This window comes from Tupaia chinensis, unplaced genomic scaffold, assembly GCF_000334495.1.
Source record: "Tupaia chinensis unplaced genomic scaffold, TupChi_1.0 Scaffold000402_1, whole genome shotgun sequence".
NCBI classification, from domain to species: domain Eukaryota; kingdom Metazoa; phylum Chordata; class Mammalia; order Scandentia; family Tupaiidae; genus Tupaia; species Tupaia belangeri.
In genome coordinates, this window is record NW_006159904.1 from 5,669,009 (window position 1) to 5,695,356 (window position 26,348).

At 42.7% G+C, this 26,348-nt stretch overlaps 1 protein-coding gene across 6 annotated transcripts in view; it reads left to right on the forward strand.

Moving 5' to 3' along the window:
- ATP7B (ATPase copper transporting beta) overlaps positions 1-26,348 on the forward strand; it is a 94,135-nt gene that overhangs the window by 41,066 nt on the left and 26,721 nt on the right. For 5 of the 6 annotated variants that reach the window (XM_006154226.2, XM_006154228.3, XM_006154224.3 and 2 more), the window contains 6 exons: positions 2,887-4,123; positions 14,651-14,908; positions 16,762-16,925; positions 21,564-21,725; positions 24,215-24,291; positions 25,891-26,065. In XM_006154226.2, the coding sequence (XP_006154288.1) occupies positions 2,887-4,123; positions 14,651-14,908; positions 16,762-16,925; positions 21,564-21,725; positions 24,215-24,291; positions 25,891-26,065 (2,073 nt within the window). The remainder of the gene's footprint in view (positions 1-2,886; positions 4,124-14,650; positions 14,909-16,761; positions 16,926-21,563; positions 21,726-24,214; positions 24,292-25,890; positions 26,066-26,348) is intronic. The other variant, XM_027774093.1, reaches the window with a different exon arrangement.

The window sequence follows — 26,348 nt, forward strand, 5'->3', positions numbered from 1 at the left end:
TTCCTTTTTGATACCTTTTCTTTTCTGTTGGCTTGTTGGCCTTTTTTTTTCTTTGAAGGAGCTCTTTATACATTAAAGAAATTAGATCTTGTCTACTACTATGTGAAGCAAATCTTTTCTCCTTCTTTTTCTTTTTATCTTTTGTCTTGGTTTGAGTAATTCTTTTCCTTATCACAGTTGATTATATTAGCCTTTAATTTTACAGCCTTTGGGTTTTCTTGTTTTTGTTTTGTTTTGTCATATTTCGGTTGTCCTCAGTCTGAGATTATTAGTGATAGCCTCCTATGTTTTCTTCCAATAATTTTAATATTTAATTTAATCTGAAGAGACAGAGACAGAGAGAGAGAAAGTGAGAAGTCACTCACAAGGGAGGATGGCCATACCACAATCCCTTCTCCATTCTCCGCTCAGGGACTTTGGGCACACACGGACACATACACGCACCTGGTGTGGGTTTCAAATCACAGGTCTGGGACTCAAACTACAGTTGGCCATGTGGGAGTCCAGCGCTTTAACCACTATGCCATCTCCTGGCCTCAACATTTTAATTTTTATCTATCTACAATGTATTTTAACATATAGGTCCTAAACTTTAATTTTTCTAAGTAGGTTTCTGAGGTATCTAACCAGTTGTTTGTTAATATTATTAGGCTGTACCATCCATATGTATTATATTTCCTTATCATCATTATTATTATCATTATTATTTTATATTTTTGCCATAGAGTGCATGCACTCAGTAGAGAGACACAGAGAGAAAATGAGAAACCACAGGAGATGGCTATGCTACAATCTCTTCTCCATTCTCTTGGATTTTGAGCATATATGCACACATGCCTGGCATGATTTTCAAGCCACTAATTCTGGGACTTGAACCATGGAGTTTGCAATGTAGGATCCAGACACCTTAACCTCCATATCACCTATTTGCCCACATTTCCTTATTTATATTACAGATAATTTCAGTATGTTTTTTGAATTTAGCAAACTTATTTGAATTGCTGTTCTATAAATTAAGTATTTCCTTTTTTCTATGCTTTTTTTTTTTTTTTTTGGAGAGGTTTTTGTTATAGGGCACGTGTGCTCACCAGACAGACAGAGACAGAGAGACAGAAAGCGAGAAATCACCCCCCAGGGGGGATGGCCACGCCGCAATCTCTTCTCCTCCATTCTCTTCTCGGGATCTTGGGCACGCACGCACACGCGCCCAGGGTGAGTTTCAGTCGCCAGGTCTGGGACTCAAACCATGGTTGACTGCATGGGAGTCTAGCGACTTAGCCATTATGCCAACTACTGGTTCCTATAGTAGATGTTTTTTTAAAAATAAATTCCTTATATAATTATTAATCTCATATAGTTTGTAGTTTCCTTTGTGGCTATACGGATGAATTTCTAGTCTTTGTTTCAAAAGTTATTTAAGCCTTTCTCTTGTTAAGCTGCTCAAAAGCTAGAGTTGGAAATAAATATCTGTGTTTTATGTGCGGGGATATAGAAAAGTTTAATCCACGTAATTGAGATTCATCTGATGATAAGTAGGATTGTGTTATGTAGAGAGAAACATGCTTTTAAATCATGTATTTTACATAAAGTGCTATCCTTAATTCCTGAAGCACGTAATAGCATTGGTATAAAAGCTACGGCTAATTAAGAAGGTGCAAGACTGTAAACCTGTGAAAGGAAGACTTTGTCTTGTTAGTAGAACGGCTAAAGCTATATCATGATGTTTAGAAATTAGGAAATAATGCTTGTACTGTGATGCATTAAAAAAAAGGTCTATTGGGGACCAGCAGTTGGCGTATGGCTATGTCGCTGGACTCCCACGTAGTCGACCGCGGTTTGCGTCCTGGACCCAGTGGCTTAAAACTTATGCTGGGCGCGTGTGCGTGCGTGCCCAAGATCCCAAGAGGAGAATGGAGGAGAAGGGAATGCAGCGTGGCCATCCGCCCTGGGGGGTGATTTCTTGCTTTCTGTCTCTCTCTGTCTGTCTGGCGAGCGCTCACGCCCTATAGCAAAAACCTCTCCAAATAAAAAAAGTAAAATAAAAAAAAATAATAAAAAATAGGTCTGTTTAATTTGGTGATGTACCTGATGTTTCATATAATGACTGTAACTCTCCCGAATACCCAGGAGAGCGCTGGCATTCAGAGGGAGGCAGAACTGTGAAATTCTTTGTTAAACTCAACTTCCTGTTCCTCCAGATTTTCCTTCTCTCCCCTATGGGCCAGTGCTTCCTGCTCACTTCACTCATGAAGTGTACCTCCATAGCATTTTCACAGGCATGTGGTCCATCTGTGGATCTGGACCCTGCTTCCAACCCCTTGGGGCCTAGGAGGTTCGCATTTGTGTGCCCTAAGGTTGTTAAGTACATTTTGCCTTTAGTAAGAGAACCAGACCCAGACACCCCTAGACAGAGATACAGAATTAAGGCAAGGCCTGTTCTGGGATTTGCATTTTCATAGGATCTCCAAAGTTAGAGCTGAAAGGACCAAGTTCTGCAGGGAAGTTTGAGGTGTCAGCCAGAGGTGGAGAGGCTCTTTTGGACACTTGTGCCTTTCCATGGGGGTCTGCTGTGCTCTCTGTGTCTTGAGCCAGTGTCCTCTGTATAAAGTCCCATCTTGTGAGTGAGAAAGTTAAATTACTGAGATGGGCAGACAACTGACTTCTAGCTTCAGAATCACATAATGTCTGAGCTAAAAGGAACCTATGTGAGTCTGTTCATTTTATAAATAATATCTTCAGCTTTCTTTCTTTATTTTATGTTCTCATACCCTTGGAATGTTTAGATACCAGTGGCATTGTTTGCAATTTTCTCAGTGCCAGGCAGGCTGGGATATTATAGATAAAAATGAGTTTTTAGGATAAAAATATCTTTCCTTTTCCTTTTAGATCTTATCTAAACTTTCATTGCCCACTCATGCCTGGGAACCAGCAATGAAGCAGAGTTTTGCCTTTGACAACGTTGGCTATGAAGATGGTCTGGACAGCGTGTACCCTTCTTCTGCAACAGCAACCACCAACATCAGCATTCTGGGCATGACTTGCCAGTCGTGTGTAAAGTCCATCGAGGGCAGGATTTCTGGTTTGAAAGGCATCATAAGCATTAAGGTTTCCCTGGAACAAGGCATTGCAACTGTGAAATATGTGCCATCAGTTATGAGTCTGCAACAGATTTGCCATGAAATTGGGGACATGGGCTTTGAGGCCAGTGTTACAGAAGGAAAGGCTGCCTCCTGGCCCTCAAGGTCCTCACCTGCCCAGGAGGCTGTAGTCAAACTCCGGATAGAGGGTATGACCTGCCAGTCCTGTGTCAGCTCCATCGAAGGCAAGATCAGAAAATTGCAAGGAGTAGTAAGAGTCAAAGTCTCTCTTGGCAACCAAGAGGCAGTCATCACTTACCAGCCTTATCTTATTCAACCCGAAGACCTCAGGGACCATGTAAATGACATGGGATTTGAAGCTGCCATCAAGAATAAAATGACCCCCTTAAGTCTGGGACCAATTGATATTGGACGATTACAAAGCACTAACCCAAAGAGACTTTCGGCTTCTGCAAACCAGAATTTCAATAATTCTGAGACCTTGGAAGGAAGCCAAGGAAGCCACGTGGTCACCACACAACTGACAGTCGATGGAATGCACTGTAAGTCTTGTGTCTTGAATATTGAAGAAAATATAGGCCAGCTTCCAGGAGTTCAAAATATTCAAGTGTCCTTGGAGAACAGAACTGCCCAAGTACAATATGACCCTTCTTGTATTACCCCAGTGTCTCTGAAGAGGGCCATTGAGGCACTTCCACCTGGGAACTTTAAAGTTTCTGTTCCTGATGGGGTAGAAGGGAAGGGGACAGATAATGGGTCTTCTAGTCCTCATTCCTATGGCTCCCCCCAAAGAAACCAGGGACAGAGCATGTACAGTACTGTGGTGCTCAGAATTGCTGGCATGACCTGTGCATCCTGTGTCCAGTCCATTGAAGACGTGATCTCCCAACGGGAAGGTGTGCAGCAAATATCAGTCTCTCTGGCTGAAGGGACTGGAACGGTTCTTTATGATCCCTCTGTGATTAGCCCAGAAGAACTCAAAGCTGCTGTGGAAGACATGGGATTCGAGGCTTCAGTCATTCCTGGTATGTAGTGTATATATGTTGGAAGCATGTCCTGGGGTTGTCTTCTTTTCGTGTCCTGTAGCATAGTACTGTGATGACTTGATATGTAAGCTCTGCTCACTACCTCAATGGTGACGGTCAAAATTCTGCATCCTTTCCTCATGTACCAGATTTGTCAGGACAGAGGTGATAGGATTTCCAAGTGTTTAGAGTTTGCCTCTAAACTGATCCTTAAATGCTAAACTTTATGAATTTGGGCTTCCTTTCTAAAGAGAGTTCTAATTCTATGTTCTGAAAAAGAGCACTGTGCTAACACCAGGCCCTTCTCTCACCAAAGAAACTATTATCACTTTCTCTGATTTCTCTGTTGAACAAAATGAAATGATAAAAACAAGAGAACTTCAGTCTCTGCACATAGAGACTATTCCATTAGAAATAAGAATTGAGCAAGGGATATAATAAGTATTTCCCTTGCCCCCCCTTGGTGTTTTTTTAAGTATATATTTATTTAATTTTACTTATCCATTCACTTATTTTTTAATTTGACCAGAGAGAGACACAAAGAAAGAGAGAAAGTGAGAAAGCAAGCCACCAGGTCTGGGACTCGAACCAGGGTCAGCCATTTGGGAGTGTCCAGCACCTTAACTACCACACCACCTGCTGGTCCCCCTCCCTTACCTCTTTGATGCCTGTTAAAAAAGAATAGAGGGCTGGAGGGTGGGTATGATAGTTTTCACAGAGCATGATGCCTGCATACCTTGACATAATGTCACCAGGTAGGTTCCAGAGTGGTGGTCATACTGCTCCCTCCTCCTGCTATAGTCTACTCAGCAAGAAATAAGAAGACATCCAGACACAGCCAAATTTATTGGAGTTTCATTGATTAATAGGCTGGTGACTATCTCTCAAAGACCCCATAGCCCCAAGTGTAGGGAGGAGGGGGCTTATAAAGGCAAAAACCACATTTGGGTTGATGCAGTAGGAACAGTAATTATTGCGGAGGAGGAGGTGGACGTTCCTATGCTTAAGCGTTTACAGAAGCCAGATCAAGCAGGTTAATAATCTCTAGACCTTTGCTTAAACACAATGGAATCTTAATGGTCTTCCTGGCACAGAGCAAGGGGTCTGGCAACTGATGATGTATCACTAAGGAACACCCTTAGGGTAGGGAGTTTGTTCCGGTTATTTAGCAAAGACAGTGGGAGTGTTAATCACTCTGTTTAGGCAAATGAAGAAAGTGAGTTTCCAATATAGAGAGGTGTTTGAAATGGAGGTCCACTTCCCTCTCATCACCCTGTTAGTGGCTCTGTGTGTGTCCCCATACTCCCCTTTATCCTTGCAGGAAAGCCCTGAAAATGCAGCATCATTTTAGCATTTTGTCTTTCTCCCCAGGGTCGGGGGCCTGTGCTAGTTATGGGGCCACTGCATGGGTAAGCTGGCTCTCTCCTGAGTGCTTCTGTTCTAACCAAGAAAGACAAAGGAGGAGTGAATTATTAGGTGCAGCAAGACAAGTCCTGTGGGAACCCAGGCCTAAGCAAAACTTGGGGCTTAGGAGAGATTTTTCCGGAAGGGGGAGTGGGAGTAAGTTGGGTGAGAGATGGGGAACACGTCGGACCAGGGACACGGGCAGCAGAGGAAGCTTGCGGCATGTGGGCTGGGGAGGCAGGCAGTGCAGTGCAGCACACTGGGCAGCTGTGGAGGAATGCAGAGTGGCCTAAAGGTGAGGAAGGGAGGCTGGTCAGCAGGGGACCTTAATGAATGGGCCTTGTGTGAAAAACAGGAGGGGTTTGGCCTTTATTGTAAAAGGCGAGAGGAGCCATCAGTGGACTTTAGAAGGAACACAAGGTCAGATCATATTTTAGAAGAGCCAACTAGGTGTCAGGGGGTGGTAGGAATCAAAACAGTGGGGCCATGTATGAGGCTAGGTAGAAATGACGTGGGGCTGGAGAGCAAGAGGTGGGTTTGAAAGATTTTCATAGTGTTAGGTTGGCTAAGCTTAGGGGCAGGGGAAGGGGGCTACCTGGGGTGGGAAGAGGACCACGAGGAAAGGCAGGGCCTGGGATAAGCCCCTGACTGAGAGACTGGAGGACTGGGATAGAGGAGTGAGACTGAGTGTGGGAATCCTGAGAGATGACCAAGACCAAGGAGTGAGTATGGGAAGGGGAAGAAGCAGGGGGAGGAAGGGGAACACCGAGGCGAGGAGAATCTCCTAGTGACTTGAGAAGTGGGATGGCATCCTGGAGACAATGTGACAGGCAGAGCCCATGGGTGGCACTCAGGGCCAGTTGGACTTCCGTTTCCTGCATCCATCATGCCGAGTGCATGCTGTGATACAGTGTGTCACTCTGTTGTGGCACTTTCTTGCCTCCCCTCTATACACTGCGCACACACCATTGAAGGGGGTGGGTAAGTCATGTGGTGTGGCTTGGCCATGGTCTGTGCTTTGTCTTTCGTATCAAGTTTCAGGAAGTAGTTTCTTTTAAATAAGAAAATCAATAAGGAAAAGACACGAGAATAGTAAATGTTGTACTGAAAAGGTAAGAAATATATTGGGTTGTTGGGGAAGTCAGGACACATTTTTGCATAGAAAAACGTGTCATGACTTTCCCAACGACCTAATAGTATAGGGTCAACAATTGCTGTGTTCGTATGCCACTTAAAGTCTTTCAGCAGTGCAGTCAGGTTATTCACAGTAAAAAGAAATTAGCATCAAATTAAAGATGACAGAATAATTGGATTTACCTGAGTGTAAACCTAGAAAGAAATGAACAGTGATTTTTTTTGTTTTTAAGGATTTTTTTTTTTTTAACACCATAGGGAGAGTGAGAGGGGAAGTGAGAAGTCACCCCCCCCTCCCAAACAAGGATGAATTTTGGGCATGCACAAGTCCCTGATGTGGTTTTCAAACTAACAGATCTGGACTCGAACCATGGTTAGCCATATGGGAGCCCAGTGCCTTAACCACCACAACATCTGGTGCCCCCATCCCCACCTCCCACCCCCCAATAAACAGTAATTTTTTTACTGGGCAAAATTTGAGAATTATATTTAGCTCAAAAGATATTTAGGGTATTGAAATGAGGAAATAAAAATATAGGACACCCAGTTAAATCAGAATTTCAGATAAACAATGAATACATTTTTTAAAGTATAAATATGTCCAGTGCAATATTTGTGACACAGACATATTTGAAACATATTTATGCTAAAAATTTATTTGTCTTTTATCTGAAATGAAAATTTAACTGGATGGTTGTATATTTTACCTGGCAACTTTAGTTTTTAGGATAAGCCATTAATGTGCTGATGACTATCTTTTATAACCGCTTAAATACTAAAAAGGAATGATCAGTCTTTGATTGCTTAGGAGCTGTTTGGGGAGAGTCTTCAAAATAGTGTAATTTGTTTCCCCATGAACTTATTACTGCCCAGCATACAGTAAGTATTTGTGAAGGAAGTTTGAGTTTAAGTGACAAGCAGAGTTACAAGGTAGCTTAGTGGAAAGATTCAATACAGGAAACAAATTACAAAGTGAAAAACCAGGTTGGCTCCTTGGCATAGCAGTAATGTGCTGCTCAAGAGAAACCGGATTCCACATGGTGACTGGAGTTTGAATCCTGGTTGGCCAGAAACACACCAAGCGTGTGTGGGGGTGTTTGAGATCTAACGGGCTGGAGGACTGGAGGAAGGGGATTGTGGTACCGGACCCTCTGTAGAGTGCTTTCTCTCTCTAACCCCCCTTGCTTTCACATGCACTCTGTCATGAATAAAGAGGAAAAAGTTAATAAAAGAAAAAAAAGGTGAAAAACCAAATAAACAAGGGGAGAAAACCTCAAAGGTTAACAATGATAAGAAGCTACCTTTCCCAGGCCTGTGGTTCTGAGGTAGGAGAGGAAGTTCCTAGAGCCCAGGCGCCGAGGATGCCCGTTGGAGAAGGAAGTTTGAGTTTAAGTGACAAGCAGAGTTACAAGGTAGCTTAGTGGAAAGATTCAATACAGGAAACAAATTACAAAGTGAAAAACCAGGTTGGCTCCTTGGCATAGCAGTAATGTGCTGCTCAAGAGAAACCGGATTCCACATGGTGACTGGAGTTTGAATCCTGGTTGGCCAGAAACACACCAAGCGTGTGTGGGGGTGTTTGAGATCTAACGGGCTGGAGGACTGGAGGAAGGGGATTGTGGTACCGGACCCTCTGTAGAGTGCTTTCTCTCTCTAACCCCCCTTGCTTTCACATGCACTCTGTCATGAATAAAGAGGAAAAAGTTAATAAAAGAAAAAAAAGGTGAAAAACCAAATAAACAAGGGGAGAAAACCTCAAAGGTTAACAATGATAAGAAGCTACCTTTCCCAGGCCTGTGGTTCTGAGGTAGGAGAGGAAGTTCCTAGAGCCCAGGCGCCGAGGATGCCCGTTGGAGACTGTGATCACTAGAACCACGAAGGGAGAGGCTATGAGTGAAGCTGGATCCCAGTAGACGGGAACAGAAACACCTTGGTTTTTCGCTCTCTCTGCCCTGCAATTTCCCATTTTATTTCTCCCATGAGCCAATTTTAATCAGAAACTAGTTGGCAAAGGAGTCTGAGAAGAGTGGTTTGCAGAGTCAGTCTGTGATAGCAGAGCAGGGGAATAGAGGGGCCTGGTCTGAGAACAAATAGGCCAGTGGCAGCCACTGAGTTTTGCTCAGCTAAAAATACATTTAGGACTGGTTCTTCCCTAGAAGATGACTCTATATTGGTTCACTGATTTACATAGTAAGTATGTTTTTGAATAAGTTGATGAATGACTGGATGGATATATGAATGTAGTATAAGGAAAAGTCACCTATGTATAATGTATTCTTTCTACACTTGTTAATTGGGTAGTCACTTCAGGGCACCATTCCCTTGTCCCAGCACATGCTGAAAGCCTCCTGAGTCCCAGGCACTGTGCTGGGAGACATGACGTAGCTGAGGCAGTTCAGCCTCTGCTCAGATGCACTTCCTCCTCTCCTGGGGAAGTGAGTCACGGTGGCCCATCATTCAAGGCACGTTAGAATAAATGTGACATTGAAAGGAAGGTGTAGGTAAAGTGTACTTAGGGTCAGAAGATAAGAATATCCAACACCTGCTGGTGGGACTCCCCGAAGACTTGATGGCGTAGAGGTAGTGTTGGAGCTGGGCCTGAATAGGATTTCAGAACGGGTACCATTTCAGGAGTCAGAAATGAGCAGGATGGTACACCAGATAGAGGAGACAAGGCCTGAAGGCAGGACTCTGCCAGGAATTCTTTGGAGCCATCTGGCTTGGATGAAGCTTAGGGTTTGAATAATGGAAGCTAAGAGTAGACAGACCAGCACCCTAGTCTGAGCCACCATTAGCTCACTCCTGGATCCTGGAAAAACCTTTGAACTGGCCTCCCTGCTTCCTGACTTTCAGCTCCACAGTCTGTCCCCTGCTGTCTTAACCTGTTTTCTGTAACAGAATAACAGACTAGGCCATTCATAATGAAAAGATTCTGGAGGCTGGGAGTCCAAGGCTGATGGACTACACCTGGCTTCTTGCTGCCTCATCGCATGGCAGAGGACATCACATGATAAGAGGAGCAAGGCTGCTAGCTTGTGTTTCTCTTCCTCTTCTTAAAAAGCCACTAATGCTACTTGTGGCTTTTTCTAATCCTATTTACCACCCAAAAATCCTATCCCAGATATTATTATATATGAATTTAGGGATTAAATATCCAACATATGAACTTTTGGGGACACATTCAAACCGTAACATCTGTCCAGCATTCAGAGCAGTACTGTTACTGTGCTGATGCCCCCTATGCCTTCCCATCTCATACTGTAAAAGGGAATAGTTCTTCCAGTTGTCTAGGAGCCCCCTCCCTCACCTGCTATCTTTCTGGCTTTTTACAGTCCTCAGACCAGGCTTGCTCTCATTTCAGATTCTTGTACTCAGCGTTACCGTTGTCTGAATTGGTCTTCCCCAAAATCCAGATGGCCCATTTCCTTATTTTCATAGATGGTCTCCTGGAACTTTCTCAACCATGTATACTTTATGTTTAGAAATACAGGGGCCGGTCCTATAGCATAGCAGTTAGACGCTGCACAGAGGAAGCTGGATCTCATTGTAGCTGACCAGAGTTCAAGTCTCAATGGCTTAAAAAACCATGTTGGGCATGCATGTACACGTCCAAGATCCTGAGAGGTTGGGGAATTGAAAGACACGCTGATGTGTGTGTGTGTGCATGCCCAAGATCCAGACAGGATGGGGACTTGGGGAAAAAGCATTGTAGTGTGACCAGGCCCTGTGGGGGAGGGATGATTTCTCTCTCTCTCTCTCTCTTCCCTCATGTGCATGCACACACCCTCTGACATTTAAAAAGAAAAAAAAAGAAGGGAGTGAGGTGGGAGAAATATTTAGATTTATAGTATACAAAGTTTTGCAATCTCCTTTTTGCCCTGCCGTTTGTCATGAACATTTTTATGTCCATGCAGATGTCCACAATACCATGTTCAGTGACTGCATACCATTCCATTGGGGATGTACTGTGACTTACTGAGTTCCCTGTTGGACAGTTCCCATTTAGTTTGTGTGCGTGTGATTTTTAAATAATACTTTAAGGATTTGACATTTGGTGCTACACACCTAATTATTTCCTTAACATAAATATCTAAAATCATAATTGCCAGGTCATAAGGGTATAAACATTTTACCTCATTCCATTAGCAGATTTTTATTTATTTATTCATTCATTCATTCATTCATTTTTCTGTTAGGAAGAGAGGAAAAGGGAAAGAAAGACAAAGAAAGGTATATTTTTTCTTCCACAAAAGAGAGAGAGAGACAGAGAGAGACAGAGAAGTGTCTTCACACCATGGTACACCTGGTAGCCAGCTCTGAATCATGGGAACATGCATGCCTGGCATACTCAGGGTCATCTCTGGACTTGAACCCAAACCTCTTGGTGTGAGTCAGCCCATCAGTGTCATGTTTTACTGCTGAATCAAGTTCCAGCTCCTGGCAAATATTTATTGAGTAAGTAGTTTGGGGTTACTGTTTTTGATAATACTATAAAATCAACTTTCATAAAGCTGAACCAATTCACATACCCATCTACAATATTAGTGCAGATTGAGAAAGAGACCAGTAGCATAGATTTGTTTGGGTTTTTGTTTATTTGTTTTAACTTTTTTTTTAGCAGACTTCAGAAGCCCAGAATTTAGTTAAATTACACCTCAGTATTGGAGAATGGCATCATGCAAATTGTAGTTCAGTGAGGGAGTAGATGAATATTATTGAAATTTTTTTTTTTTTTTGGAGAGATTTTCACTGTAGGGCGCGTGCGCTCGCCAGACAGACAGAGAGAGACATAGAGACAGAAAGCGAGAAATCACCCCCCGGGGGGATGGTCACGCCGCAATCCCTTCTCCTCCATTCTCCTCTCGGGATCTTGGGCACGCACGCACATGCGCCCGGCGTGAGTTTTAAGCCACCGGGTCTGGGACACGAACCGCGGTCGACTACGTGGGAATCCAGCGACATAGCCATTACGCTAACTGCTGGTTCCCAATATTATTGAAATTTTTGACTGTGGTGTTTGGATAGAAAGGCAGGTGAATTCAGAAAACTCCTTACCTCCTGGGGAGGAATTGACAGGGGCAGGAAGGTGGGTGGGTAGGGGAAGTGGAACGTTAAGAGCTCAGGGCCACAGAATAGTTTGTGAGCTCGAGATCCAAGGGGCAGAGTCATTTTAAATCATTAGCAAGTCCAGCTGGGTGAGGTGATGGTGTCTGCTGAGAAGGTGGGATCCTGTGAGGCCAGCATACTGGAGAGATATTCACTGAAAATGCTGCAAATTTCAGTCAGCTGGGCTCTTAAAATGAGAGAAATAGTTTACCATTTTTTTGAAAATGAGCACAACAACCCAATATGTAAGATGTATTCTGAAGAGAAATTTCAAAGTTATGGGCTATTGTCAATCCAGGTCAATGCCAATCTTCTATCTTTTGCAGCTGTAGATTTCAGAACAATGAGAGTCTATCATTAAATGATATGATCATCTTTTCTATGAGGAGTCTTTGAAAAGTTTATGGAAAATGCATGTTATGAGAAACTTATGCATGGATTTCTCCAGTCTTTTTGGACCAAAATAAATTTGTACTTTAATTTCATTTTTCCCATGAACTTGTTGAAATCGCTTTGTATATACTCTTAAAGGTATACTGTGTCATCAAAATAGTGTGGCTTTCTGAAGTGATGAGAACATTCTATTGATCTGGTTAGTTATATAGGTGCGTATATGTCACAGGCAGAATAATGGCCCCCAAAGATGTCCCTGTCCTCATCTCTGGAAACTGTGAATTATGTTTCGCAACAAGAGACTTTATGGATGTGATATGGGGAGGGCTGGACTTATCCAAGAGGGCCCAGTCTAATCACATCAGTCATTGAAACTGCAGAACCTTCCTTGGTTGGGTTAGAAAGGTTTTATCGCTGGAGAGAGACTTCACATTGTTCATTTTGAAGACGGGTGAACAAATGGGGCCTTGAACCTACAAATGTAGGTGACCCTTTAAATACTGAGAAAGGCAAGGAGACGAGCTTCCAGAAAGAAACATAACCCGTCCTGATTTTTAGACTGGGAAGATTTGTCTCACACTTGTGACTACAGGATTATAAGATAATACATTTGTGGTCTTTAAGCCACTAAGGTGTGGTAATTTGTTATAGTGCAATTAGAAACTAATACAACATATATAAAGATTCATAGAGTGGTACTCTTATGATTTGTACATCTGATTCTAAGTAAATTATACCTTGAAAGAAAATGTGGAGACCAGCAGTTAGCCTAATGGCTATGTCGCTGGACTGCTGTTCGAGTCCTGGACCAGGTGACTTAAACTCACACCGGGTGCACGTGCATGCGTGCCCAAGATCCCAAGAGGAGAAAGGAGGAGAAGGGATTGCAGCGTGGCCATCCCCCCTTTGGGGGGTGATTTCTCGCTTTCTGTCTCTCTGTTTCTCTCTGTCTTTCTGGCAAACGCACACACCCTGTAGCAAAAAATAGATAAATAAATAAAAAACCTCTCCAAAAAAAAAAAGAAAAAGAAGAGAAAAAAAAATGTGATGATAACACAAGGGCAAGCAAAAAAATTTTAGTGGACAATAGAGAGCCCAGAAATAGTTCTGTACCTGTGCGTTTTCCTTATTAATGGCAAAGGTGTTCATGAGGAACACAGCAGGGAAGTGATGTTCTTTCAGTCTGTGGAGCTGTATTTATTGGATATCCAAATGGAAAGAGATTAACCCTGACTGCTACCTCATACTCTATACAAAAATTAATTAAAGTGTATTATATCATATACTTGAATGTGGAAGTTTATTAAAACTAAAACTTCTAGTGGCCAGACATGGGTATGGCCACTGTGGGCGGACAATGGTATGTTCTGTGAGGTGATCCCACACGAGAGAGTTAATGACTCATGACTGGAGACCTCCTTGAGTACTTGGTGTGCCCATGATCCAGAGCCAGCTGAAGGCTGTGGGAGGATTGTGGTGTCAAGACTGCTGGGAATTCTACCTGTCTGTCCTCATGAAAAAAGTAAAAAGCAGAGCTTCTAGAAGAAAGTAAATGAATATTCTCACAATTTGAAGTACACAAATCTATAATAGAGCACAAAAGGTACAAACCATTAAAAATGTTTGATAAGTTCAGCTTCATTTATATTACATTTTTTTTTAAACCAGAAAACACCATTAGGAGAGTGAAAATGCAGGCCTCAGGGAGGAGATATGTACAGTGCATACAACTGACAAAGGAGTCTTATCTGTAAGATGTATAAGACCTATACAAACAATAAGAAAAAGGCAAATAACTTAATAAATGCGTGGTTGCTCCTGGGAAAAGACCTAAATCTCTGCTAACTAGAATGACGTAATAGTTTATGGGACTGACTGTGGAGTTAAGCAGACTTGGTATAGAAGCTAGCTTCAGTACTTACCACCTGAGGGATTTGAAGCAAATTCATGTCTTATAACTCATTTCTTCATTGATAAAATAAAAATAATAATATTTACTACATAAAGCTATTGCAAGGATTAAAGGAGGTCATACATGTCAAATGTTTAGCAGAGCGTGTGGTGGGTTATGATTGTTGTGATTGGAGCATTCATCTAACCACAAGAGTCATTCTTGAAGTATTGGCATATTTTCATTTGGGGGGAACTAAGAGGAAATTTGAACCTAAATCATATGTTCAACAATTTGAGATGCTTAATAAATAGATATGGTCATATGTTAGCAAATACCTCATCAGCTCTGTCAGTTCAGAAAAGAAAAAAAAAAATCAATGTAGTACATCTTTAATTATGTGCCCCTCTCTCTGGTTACAGGGAGCGAGAGACAGGGATACAACGCCAACCATGTCTCTTCAACAGATTCAGTCATAGTATTGTTAGGCTTGAACCTCTTGTTGTTCCTATATATATATATATATAATAATTATTAAAATGTATATATTAAAATATATTATTATTCTAATTTGAGTTATTTCTGACATTTTATTCTAGAAAACTATTCTACCAACCATGTTGGAAGCCACAATGTTGGGAATTATGTGGCCCAAACTGCAGGTGGTGTACCTGTGTCTGTGCAGGGAGTGGCTCCCCACACTGGGGGACTCTCTAAAAACCATGAGTCTGGCCGCTTATCAAAGTCCCCACAATCCACTGGAACGGTGGCACCACAGAAGTGCTTTTTACAGATCAAAGGCATGACCTGTGCGTCCTGTGTGTCTAACATAGAAAGAAATCTTCAGAAAGAAGCTGGTAAGAGATCTACAATCATGTTGAACATGGGAATGCTGTGTGTATATATGACTGCAAGATTCCCTTCAGCATCCATGTTGACTGCATTCATCAGTAGCCCTGATAATCTGGTAGCAAGTGCAACATAAGATAGTATAGATGTTCGTTTCAAGTTTTTGTGCAATTGGTATTCTGTTCTTTAGGAAATATTTAGTTTGAGATAAAATACATCAATTTAAATGTCATGGTGCATTGTATGGATGGACTTCTCAATTAGCTTGTCTAGTAGTATTCTTTTTTTCCTCTCATCCCATCAACCCTTATCTATAAAATGAATAAATAGCCTGCATTTTGTGGAGTTTCAGATATACTGCCATATTGACCCTTTGAACCATAGGGTGTTACGGAAATGCCAGAGTTCTGTCCTTCAAACTTTATTTCCAGTGCTCTCTCTTAAACCTGAAAAGGCAACAAAAGTCCTGTCTCCTTTTCGTTTGGAAAAGATCTTAACTGTGTGTCTCCTTCCTGCAAAGTTGCTTTCTCTCTTTCCTTATCCCAGTGACTCTGTTTCTCTTTCTGCTCAGACTCCTGGGTCCTTAAAATCAACCTTAAATCAGGATGGCATCTTTTTCTTTCAGCCCCTTGTCCACTGTGTTTTGTAGCTTCCTGGAGCTCTAGAATGACTGCTCTCAAATTGAGGTATTATTACAGGAATTTGTTTGTCATCCATGGATTGTCTGCTTATAAAATTAATTTATAATCTCATAGTCTCCTTGTTTCTGTTCCTGACTTGAATCTCTCATTTCTTATCCCTATGGCTTTACTTTCTAAAGCACATCATTCCTTTCATTTGTTGGATAAGCCTTTTTGCTTCCATTAAACTACTGGGTCACCCAATAGAACAATAATGTTAGCAAGGTAGTCCATGGGATTTCAAATCTGGGACTTGAAGTTTCCATAGTTGGACATGAGGGACTCAGAGCCTTAACCTCCATGTTACCTCCAGTAGTCCTTTTTTAAAATTTTACTTTATTTTTTTGGTTATTTATTTCTTCCATGATCCAGAAAGACAGATTGATGTGGGGAGACTGCACCCCCAACAGAGTCTTGAAGCATCAGCCTTAGCCTGCCCTGGATCATGGACACATGCATGCCCATGTATGTAGGGAATGCTCTAGATATACACTGGGAACTTTCCCATGTAGATTAGCCTCTCAGAGCATGGTGTTTTTACCACTGTGTCATTGTCTGTCCCCCTGGAATTTTTCACTCCTGAAAGTCATTAGAAACTAAAAAAGGGTAAAGAAAAGTCCTTTTGAAAATTCTTTATTTGCTTTTATATGAAACTGTCTGGAGAGACAAAGTGTTCCCTTTCTATAATAGTAGTTGATGACTGTAGGCTGTATTCCTTGCTTCAGTGTGCGTGGATCATCAGTATCTTCTAAAGCCTGACTCTGAGTGTGGTCTAGGGGCCGGTATCATGGGCATAGCTTGGGAGCCGGGTAGACGTGCAGAATCTCAGATCTTGTCCTAGACACCCTGAGTCAGAATCTGTAATTTAACAAGGTCCTCAGGTTATTCCGATGCCCATTAAAGACTGAGGAGCATTATTCTAGAATAGTGGCTCTTGAACTTTTATACAGAAACATGCCTGGCATCCACCCTGAGAGATTCTGATTCCTTCGGTCTGGGTTAAAGGTCGCAATTTAACAACTATGATTTTTTAAATTGCCCCACACTGCCCTAATGTACACCAAGCTTGAGAACCACTGTTCTAGCGGCTTCTGGGGAGATGTTTTTCTTTGTTAGATTGTGTTGACTTTCACTCCAGAGGCCTTGCTCAGAGTGTGACGACTGTGACCTGATGGTTCCAGGTGTGCTGTCCGTGCTGGTTGCCTTGATGGCAGGAAAGGCCGAGGTGAAGTATAATCCAGAGATCATTCAGCCCGTCGAGATAGCTCAGCTCATCCAGGACCTGGGCTTTGAGGCAGCCGTCATGGAAGACTACACAGGTTCAGGGGGCGACCTGGAGCTGATTGTAAGTATGGTGGCTGCATTAAGAGGGTTACAGACCTCTGACAGTTTGTAGATGACTTTCTGACAGCAGCCATCTTTGGGATCAGTAATTACCTGCATCTTGGATCTATCCTGTTTGTTGTTGTCGGTTTTTTTGTTGTGTTGTTTTCCTTTGAAGCCAATGCCAATGACCTGTTCATTTTGGGAAGGTTATGTCAAGATGTCATAGAAGGAAAGGCCACCAAATGCATTCAGGGTGTTAGAGAGGAGGTAAATTGCAGGAATATTAGAGAAAGAGAAATTAAAAATGGTGACTTGGGGGAGATTGTATATAAACAGTCTTTTCAAGCCTGTAGAGAAGCTTGAATGCTTGCAGGTACTGAGGCAGGAGAAGTGAGTCAGTATTGTAGTGAACACCAATGAAAGATGGAGAGGGCCTGTTTGTAGGCACAGAGTCCAGAAGGTACCTAACTACTGGCACTGTTAGAGGCAAATGCCTACAGTGGTGTTCCTTGTATGTTTTTTTCTTTCTTTCTTTCTTTCTTTTTTTTTTTTTTTGAGCTGGGGAGGCGTTGTTTCTTATCTGTCCGTTGTTAGCGGTTGTACATGTCAACACATCATTGAAAACAATGGGTAAGTCTGGTATTTAGACGTGCTATATTAGAAGGCACTTGTGTTAAAAATTCTGTCTAAACAAAGGGAGACTTAGAAGAAACCCACAAAGAATTGAGCAATGCTATTTTACTCAGGAGATAAGAGTCTTTTGGTTTCTTAGTGTTTATTCACTGCCATTAGTGGTAAGTAAATGTTTGAAGAGAATGTTTTTTTTTTTTTTTTTTTTTTTTTTTTTTTTGAGCTGGGGAGGCGTTGTTTCTTATCTGTCCGTTGTTAGCGGTTGTACATGTCAACACATCATTGAAAACAATGGGTAAGTCTGGTATTTAGACGTGCTATATTAGAAGGCACTTGTGTTAAAAATTCTGTCTAAACAAAGGGAGACTTAGAAGAAACCCACAAAGAATTGAGCAATGCTATTTTACTCAGGAGATAAGAGTCTTTTGGTTTCTTAGTGTTTATTCACTGCCATTAGTGGTAAGTAAATGTTTGAAGAGAAAGCTAGAGAGCCAGAGTGGCACACTGAGCGGCTGATAAGCAGTATTCTTTATAGAGCAAACCATCCCTGTATGTTGAGGGGCAGAGTTAATGTGTGCTGGGTTACAGCTCAAGCCAGCCCTGTAAGAAGGGCCCCTGCTACAAACTTCCAGATCTATATGTGGATACCTCTGCTTGAGAATACTATGTGGGAAATCTAAAGCAAACTATTAGTGCAAAATTTTTAAACAAATTTGCCAGAGAGTACATGTACCCACTGGAGAGACAGACGGAGAGGGAGAAAATACCCTCCAGTGGGGAGTTATCACACCACAGCCCCTTTTCCATTTCTCTACCCTGTTGGGATTTGGGTCTGTGCACACACCTGGCTAATGTGTTTTTCAAGCTGCTAGGTGGGATTTGAACTGCGATCAGTCATGTGAGATTCAGTTCTCTTACCTGAAACCTGGAAACTCTTTCTTTCTTTCTTTCTTTCTTTCTTTCTTTCTTTCTTTCTTTCTTTCTTTCTTTCTTTCAATTTTTATTTAATTTAATTAATTAATTAATTAATTATTTTGTTAGAGGGCACATGTGCTGGCCAGAGACAAAGAAGAGTAAGAACATGCTCCCATGGGGAATGGTCATGCTGCAATCCCTTTTTCTTTATTTCTCCTTTCAAGATTTTGAGCACACATGCATACACACATGCCTGGCATACTTATTTCTTTTGAGAGAGAGATTTTTGCTGTATGGTGTGTGCACTCACCAGAGAGACAGAAAGTGAGAAATCATCTTCTATGGGGATGACCACACTGCAATCCCTTCTCCAACATTCTCCTCTCAGGATTATTGGGCATGCACACACATATACCTGGCATGAGTTTTAAGCTGCTGGGTTTGGGACTTGAACTGTGGTTGACTACATGGGAGTCTAGGGACTTAACCATTATACCCTCTGCTGTTGCCAACTGGCATGCTTTTTGCCCACCTGGGACTTGAACCATGGGGTTGTCATGTGGGATCCAGCTGCCTTAACCACCATGCCATAGTCTGGCCCTGAAAACTTTTTTTAAACGTTAGTTTTATTGCAGTGTTCTTTTTTTAAAAAAAAATAATTATTTTATTTAACTTCATTTATTTATGTACTTTTTTTTTTTTAAATTTGACTAGAGAGGGACAAAATAAAGAGAGAGAGAAAGAGAGAGGAATTGAGAAAGCAAGACACCAGACCAGGTCCAGCACTGGGACTGCAATCGACCATGTAGGAGTCCAGTGCCCTTAACCACCATGCCATCTGCCAGCCCCTACAGTGTTCTTTTTAAACTCTATCAATAGATTGCCATCACATGTACAGATACTTCTGAGAACTTTTGTATTTAATTAATATCCTAGGAAATATTGACCACTTATATTCTGAAGAGTGAATTTCTGGTTTGCCTAATACAGTTGACCCTCGGTATCTACAGGATATTGGTTCTAAGACTCCATTGGGGGTACGAAAATCTGTGGATGCTCAAGTCCCTTATATAAAATGACATAGTCTCTGCAAAGAACCTACACAGCCTGTATTTAAAATTTTCTCTAGATTACTTAGTACTACCTAATATGACGTGAATGTTATATAAATAGTTGTCATACGGTATTTTAAAAATTTGCAGTATTTTTTATTGTGCTGTTATTTTTCATTTTATTTTTTTAAGACTTTTTCTTTTTGTTTTCTTTTAGTTTGCTATAGGGTGTGTGTGCCAGAGAGAGACACAGAGAGAGGAAGGGACGGGGAGAAATCACTCCCCAGTGGGGATTGCCATGCCATAGTCCCTTCTTCTCTTGGGGTTCTGGGTACCCATACACATGTGCCCAGCAGTTTTTAAGCCACTGGATCTGAGACTCAGACCACGCTGTTGACCACGTGAGATCCAACTGCTTTAACCTCCATGCCACTTGCTGGTCCTCTAATACTATTTTTTTAATACGTGGTTGATCAAATCTGTGGTTGTTGATACCCAAAGATACAGAGAGCCATCTGCTTATATTCCAGAAATAGCATGGCACCTTTCAAACTCCTCTTTCTCATGTCAGGATGTCTGGCAGAAGTGGCATAGGCTTTTGTTGGGTTTAGATTCTGGCTCTGTCACTGCAGGGACTTTTTTTTTTTTTGGTGAGGTTTTTGCTATAGGGCACGTGCGCTTACCAGAAAGAGAGAGGCAGAGAGACAGAAAGTGAGAAATCACCCCCAGGAGGGATGGCCATGCTGCAATCCCTTCTCTTCTATTCTCCTCTTGGGATCTTGGGCATGCATGCACACACACCCGGCGTGAGTTTAAGCCACCAGGTCTGGGACTCGAACCGCAGTCAACTACATGAAAGTCCAGCAACATAGCCATTATGCCAACTGCTCGTCCCACTGCAGGGACATTTTTGACTCTGGTCTGTGAAGATATGTCTCACACTGCAGATAGCGGCAGCTTAGAGCAGACTCTGGAGCTAGACCATCTGAGCATCTGCCTTTCATGGATTGTGTGGCCTTGAACCGTACAGTTTTGAGACCTACCTCATAGGGTTGATGTGAGCAGTACAGTGCCTGGGATAGTCCTTGGTGCATTGTAAGTGCACAGTCAATGCTGCCCTATTGCTGTAAAAATAGAAGGACAGCTTAGAAGAACCATTGAAATATCTGTAGATGTGCAGCCCTAGTCATGTCATTGCAATGCCCCTCTGCCTCAGTGGCTTTGTATCTATCAAATGCCAACTGAGTGTCACTTTTAGCCAAGTGCTCAAGAGCCTTCATGCTGGGGACTCAAACAACACTGCAGACCTCCCTCCTCTTCCTCACGCATCCTGTGCCTAGCTGAACCTGGCTGCTAATGGTGGCCTGTACGTCTAGTGCTGCCCAGCCTTGTGTCTGTCCTGTGCTTCTCCTTCTATTGTCACCCTTGCTTGCACCTGCTGACATACTTTGGGACCACCACAGATTCCACCTCTTCCTTCAGTCACTTCCTAAATACTTTCCCCTTGTTGATAATGAAGTATTGACATTGTCACATTTGGAGCCAGCAGAGCACTGAAGTAGGGAATTGGTTCTAAGACCCCCTTGGGAGGATCCTAAAAGCAGTACCCAACGACTGGTACTAGCAGTAGCTACAGATGGTTACCAGCAACACTTGGGATTGTAGAGTGTTTCAGGAGTTCAAAAATCCTCACCCTTTGGAGACAATTATCCCGGTATTGTTGGTAAGATAACCAAACCAAAAGTGTAGAGTGGCTCATAAAAGCCCAGCTTGCCTGAGGTCTGTTACCATGTGCTCAGTGATCGGCTGTCTCCTGTACTTGAGTTGGGGCACAACTACTGTTTATATCCTTGACGCTGCTGGGTAGGGAAGGGCAGGGAGTTGTTCAAGGTGGGAGCCTTGCACATGGGATTTGGATATGGGAGTCCAGAATCTTTGGAGGGATGCTGGGGAGGGGAACAGGCATCCTTCCTGAGCTGTCTGTTACACAAACTGTCTGGGTGCCTTTGATAGGCTTCTCTGGATCCAGGTCCATGGGATTTTTGTCTTCCTGTACACAGATCACTGGGATGACCTGCGCTTCCTGTGTTCACAACATAGAGTCCAAGCTCACAAGGACAAATGGCATCACCTACGCCTCTGTAGCCCTTGCCACCAGCAAAGCCCATATTAAGTTTGATCCTGAAATTATTGGTCCACGGGATATTATCAAAATTATTGAGGTAAGGCATTCATTAACAATTTATACTCACTTAAAAAAAAACAGTAATATGTGATCATGGCAGAAAAATAAGAAAATATTGCTAAGAAAAAAAAAGTGAAAATCACCTAAAATCCTTCAACTTTTCTCATAGAAATAAGAGTAATCATTTTAAAATAAACTGTGAAGATAAGCAAATATCAAATAATCAGAGGGAGATCTTCAGTGAATTTTTAAGGGGAAAAAAGGAGGAAAAAGACATTTAATTTTACATATTCCCTGAGAAACATCAGTGTTGCCAAGAGACCTGTGTACACAGGGTTAAATTACCTAACTGTAATTTTTAAGTATCATTTATGTCCATCCCAAGTGTCTGTAGTCCAAACAGTGTTAGCATTGGTAAGAATTATACCACATTTTGCCACTGTGCTGGACCTGTTTTATTGTGGGACAACTGGTCCTTTCTGCTTCAGAAAATCAATTAGAAATTTTATGTATGTCCCCCCGCCGCCCCCATGTGTCTACCAACACTGCATTTCCATTTTAAGGTCTATATTTTCTACCAGATCATAAGAGAGTGGGCATCAAGGGTGGTCTGAATGGGTTAAGACAGTCAAAATGGAACAAGATTTACTTATAACAGCTAGTGGTAAGGATAAATAAAGTTTAGCAGGAACTATTACTTATGAACTAACTTCTGAAATTAAACATATTATTGCAGACTTCATGTAATGACTTTAGTTTTCTTGTGTGTGTGTGTGTGTGTGTGTGTGTGTGTGTGTGTGTTTAAAGAGAGATGTTGTCTGTGGTATGGCCTAGCAAGAGCTTTTTGACATGGAAAGGATGCTGCTGCTAGTGTGACTCACCCTTGGACGCAGGAAACGCAGCTGTTTTATCAAATGAGGAGAGATCCTCAGAAAGGTTAAGTGACTTGGCTCATGGGTATCCAGCTCACAGGTGGCAGAATTGGCACTCAAACCCCGGTCCTACAGTTCCAAGCTTGGTGGCATCTCTATTTCTACTATACCACAAATAAAGAACAGTAGTGATGTGGCACCGATGAGGCAAAGAAGTCAGGCTGATGGATTAAAAAGTAAGGACAGTCCCAGGTGGTCCCTTGGAATACATCTCGGTTACCCTTTCCTGCCATCCCCAGCCCACTGAGCTTGGTGCAGCATCCTTTCTGTCCTTATCTGAGGAATATTGTCAATGCCAGGCCTTCGATCTTACGTTCTGGGCTTTTTTTCCTGATATACTTGCTCTTTCTCCACCATAGCTTTTTTTTTTTTTTCTTTTTTCTTCCCCCCCCCCCCATAGAATTCATGTACTCGTGAAGAGGAGAGATAGGGGGAAAGTGAGAAATCACCTCCCCTGCTCAGGAGAGATGACCATGCAGCAATCCCTTTTTCTCTGTTCTCCTCTCAAGATTTAGGGCATGGGGAACCAGCAGTTAGCGTAATGGCTATGTCGCTGGACTCCCATGTAGTCGACTGCGGTTCGCATCCTGGACCCGGTGGCTTAGACCTCACGCCGGGCACGTGTGCGTGCGTGCCCAAGATCCCAAGAGGAGAATGGAGGAGAAGGGATTGCGGCGTGCCCATCCTCCCTGGGGGATGTTCGCTCGCTTTCTTTCTCTATGTCTCTCTCTGTCTGTCTGGTGAGTGCACGTGCCCTATAACGAAAACCTCTCCAAAAAAAAAAAAAAATAGGTCATGTACACACATGTGCCTGGAACAATTTTCTAACTATGGTCGGGTGTATGGTAATCCAGTTGCCCTAACCACCACGCCACCTGCTGGTCATTCCACCATAGCTTTGAATTTTGTGTAAAAGTCTCAGCACCAGGATTATGAGAGCCCTTTCTGTGTTGTGCTAACTGACATTTGCTGACAGTTTTTCCTGAGTCTATTCACAAAGAGTATCAGAGACTCTGTGATCAGATCAAGGTGGTTGAACACTTCAGTTAATCTGTGAGAAAAGTACAAAAGTGAGGCTTTGTATCTCAAGTGACACTGGAAGCCAAACTTCCAATCCTTAAGGACAAGTTCAGCTTTTAGTAGACATAAGCCTGATTGAAGGCCTGGGGATCAGGCCTGGGTTCAGCTCTTTTGATAACATTGGTCTTTGGGCAAGGTATTTAACCTCTCTTCCAGTGTCCCCATGCATGGAATGAAAGTACCTGACCATTTGTTATTTGGGATTCCTTAACACAAAAATTCTGAGTCAACACTGATCAGCTTTGGGACCTGGTGAAGTTACCGTCCCAGGATCCACTGCCTTTGCCAGCAGAAGGTTGGCCTCTAGATGTCGTCTCGGGAACTGAGCTTTCTCTAAGCATAGATGGGTGCTGAAACTCTGAAAAGGATATGTTGGGCAATTTGGGTAACGACATGGTGAGAGGAAAATCTCCTAGTCTTCTGAGGCATTTTTAAGTTCACTTTCTGATTTCCAAAGCATGTTTTAACCAAGTAATTCCTTCCTATTCTCCACCCCTCTCTCTTTAATAACAAGGAAATTGGCTTTCATGCTTCCCTGGCCCAGAGAAACCCCAGCGCTCATCACTTGGACCACAAGATGGAAATAAAGCAGTAGGTAGAACACAAAAGATAAACTGTAGCTCTTGTTTAAGTGTCTTTCTCTCCCTGGACCCAACTCTGGCTCATTCTGTGCAAGTGGCCTACATGCTTGTCAGTCTTCATGCTGCCTTGTCTCCGCCCACTGTGCCTTTCCTCCGGATTAGTTGCCTTTACTCTTGTAATATTAACCCCTAAAACAATGCTGCTCAGTGAAGTTCCACAATGCAGGCAGTATTTTCTGTGTGTACTGCCCAGAGTGGCAGCTTCCAGGCATGCATGGCTAGTGAGCACTCGACATGCAACTGGTGTGGCTGTGGAACTGAATTTCTAATTTTAATTAATTTCAATTTAAATAGTCACCTGTGGCGGCTAATAGATTGAGCAGTGCTCAAATCGGGAGGGAGGGGGGCATATAGTTTTTTTCCTTTTATATTATCTGTAGACTTTATTTCCATGGGTTCTACAACTGTGATTCAAGGATAGTGTCACTAATGAATGGAAAGAGAATGGTCTGAGAAGCAGACTTGGATTCATTCATTGTTTCAGAAGGTCTCCTATTTACTGGCTAAACTTCATGGCCACTGTCATGTCCTGGGCCCTGTGCCAAGGCTGGGGTTGAATGCATAGAATATCATTCCTACTGTAGAGAGGCCCATAGTCTGGTTAGGAAAGAGTAAGGGAGCAATGACAGCAGTGGTTCAGCTAGATTTTGAAAGGTCTAGGAAACCTCCAAGCAGGCAACACAAGATCTGAACCTCCAAGAACAAGTGGAAGTTTGTGAGGCTCCAGGGAGGGGCAGGGTGTAAAGGTCTCTAGGGACCTTCAGGGGCTCCTATGGTTTGGTCTGATTGGCCTGCCTGGGGTGTAGGAGAGACTGGCAGGAGAGGCCTAGGGACAGCAACCTGAGCGTGTAGGGCTTGAGTCTTGCAGGCCTGGGGTGTAGGAGAGACTGGCAGGAGAGGCCTAGGGACAGCAACCTGAGCGTGTAGGACTTGAGTCTTGCAGGCCAGTGGTTCTGAGACAAAGTGTTTGGTACATTAGAAGTTCCACAACCACTTGGTTGGAATTTCGATGATGCTACTGCTAATGTGAGACCATGGCTGTCACCTGTGACCCCACCAATTTCCAACTTTAGTGTTGAGACAGTCCCACTGTTCTTACTGACTCTATTTTAAATAAAATGGTTTTAAAATGGAATTGAATGTATAAATAAATTTATACTAATAAAGTATTGCTTTTACTTATTTTCTTTGTGGGTCTGTATAAGATTGCATTTTGAAAAAAGAGCTGCAGGCACCCACAGACTGAGGCTGTTCAACCTCTTTGGGGCTAGAGTCTCAGCTTCTAGGTCTCAGTTGTCTGGCTTGTAAATTGGCAGTAACTTCGGGTAGATGAAGGTAAGGGTTGGGCTTGAACATCTCTAGAACATCCTTGCAGCAAGGTTTAGACTTTTAGAAGCTTCTCCAGGTAGCTCTTGCCAGGGAGAGCTTTATTTTCCTTTTAACCCTTGGTGGTCTGTGCCAGATGCTTGACAAAGGAAATCTTAAACTGAGTCCTCAGATGGGAATACACTGTGGCCAGTATATCTGTGTTGCTGCATTTGCTTTCCAGGTGGAAGAAGTCTTTCCTGTGTAGCCTGGTGTTTGGCATTCCCGTTATGGGCTTGATGATCTACATGTTAATACCCAGCAATGAGCCGCATGAGGCGATGGTCCTGGACCACAACATCATCCCAGGACTGTCCATTCTGAATCTCATCTTCTTTATCTTGTGTACCTTCGTACAGGTATGTATTAGAAAGATGGGCAAACCTGTGCCTCCATGCCCATGTGTGGCCAGTGGATGCTCTGCTCTCTTAGGCCAAACACAGCCCTTTAGCTTAGTTTAAGTAGCACTTTACTACGCTCTCCTGCCTCACCCCAGATGGTTGCTTTTCTTTTTTTTTTTTTTTTTAATTTTCAGGGGAGGGGATAAGGCTTGCCATGTTGCCCCACTGGCTGTCATTACGAGAGACTGAGAAGTGCCGCTTCACAGTTATTGCGTGTGCTCAGAACTCTCCCCGAAAGTGG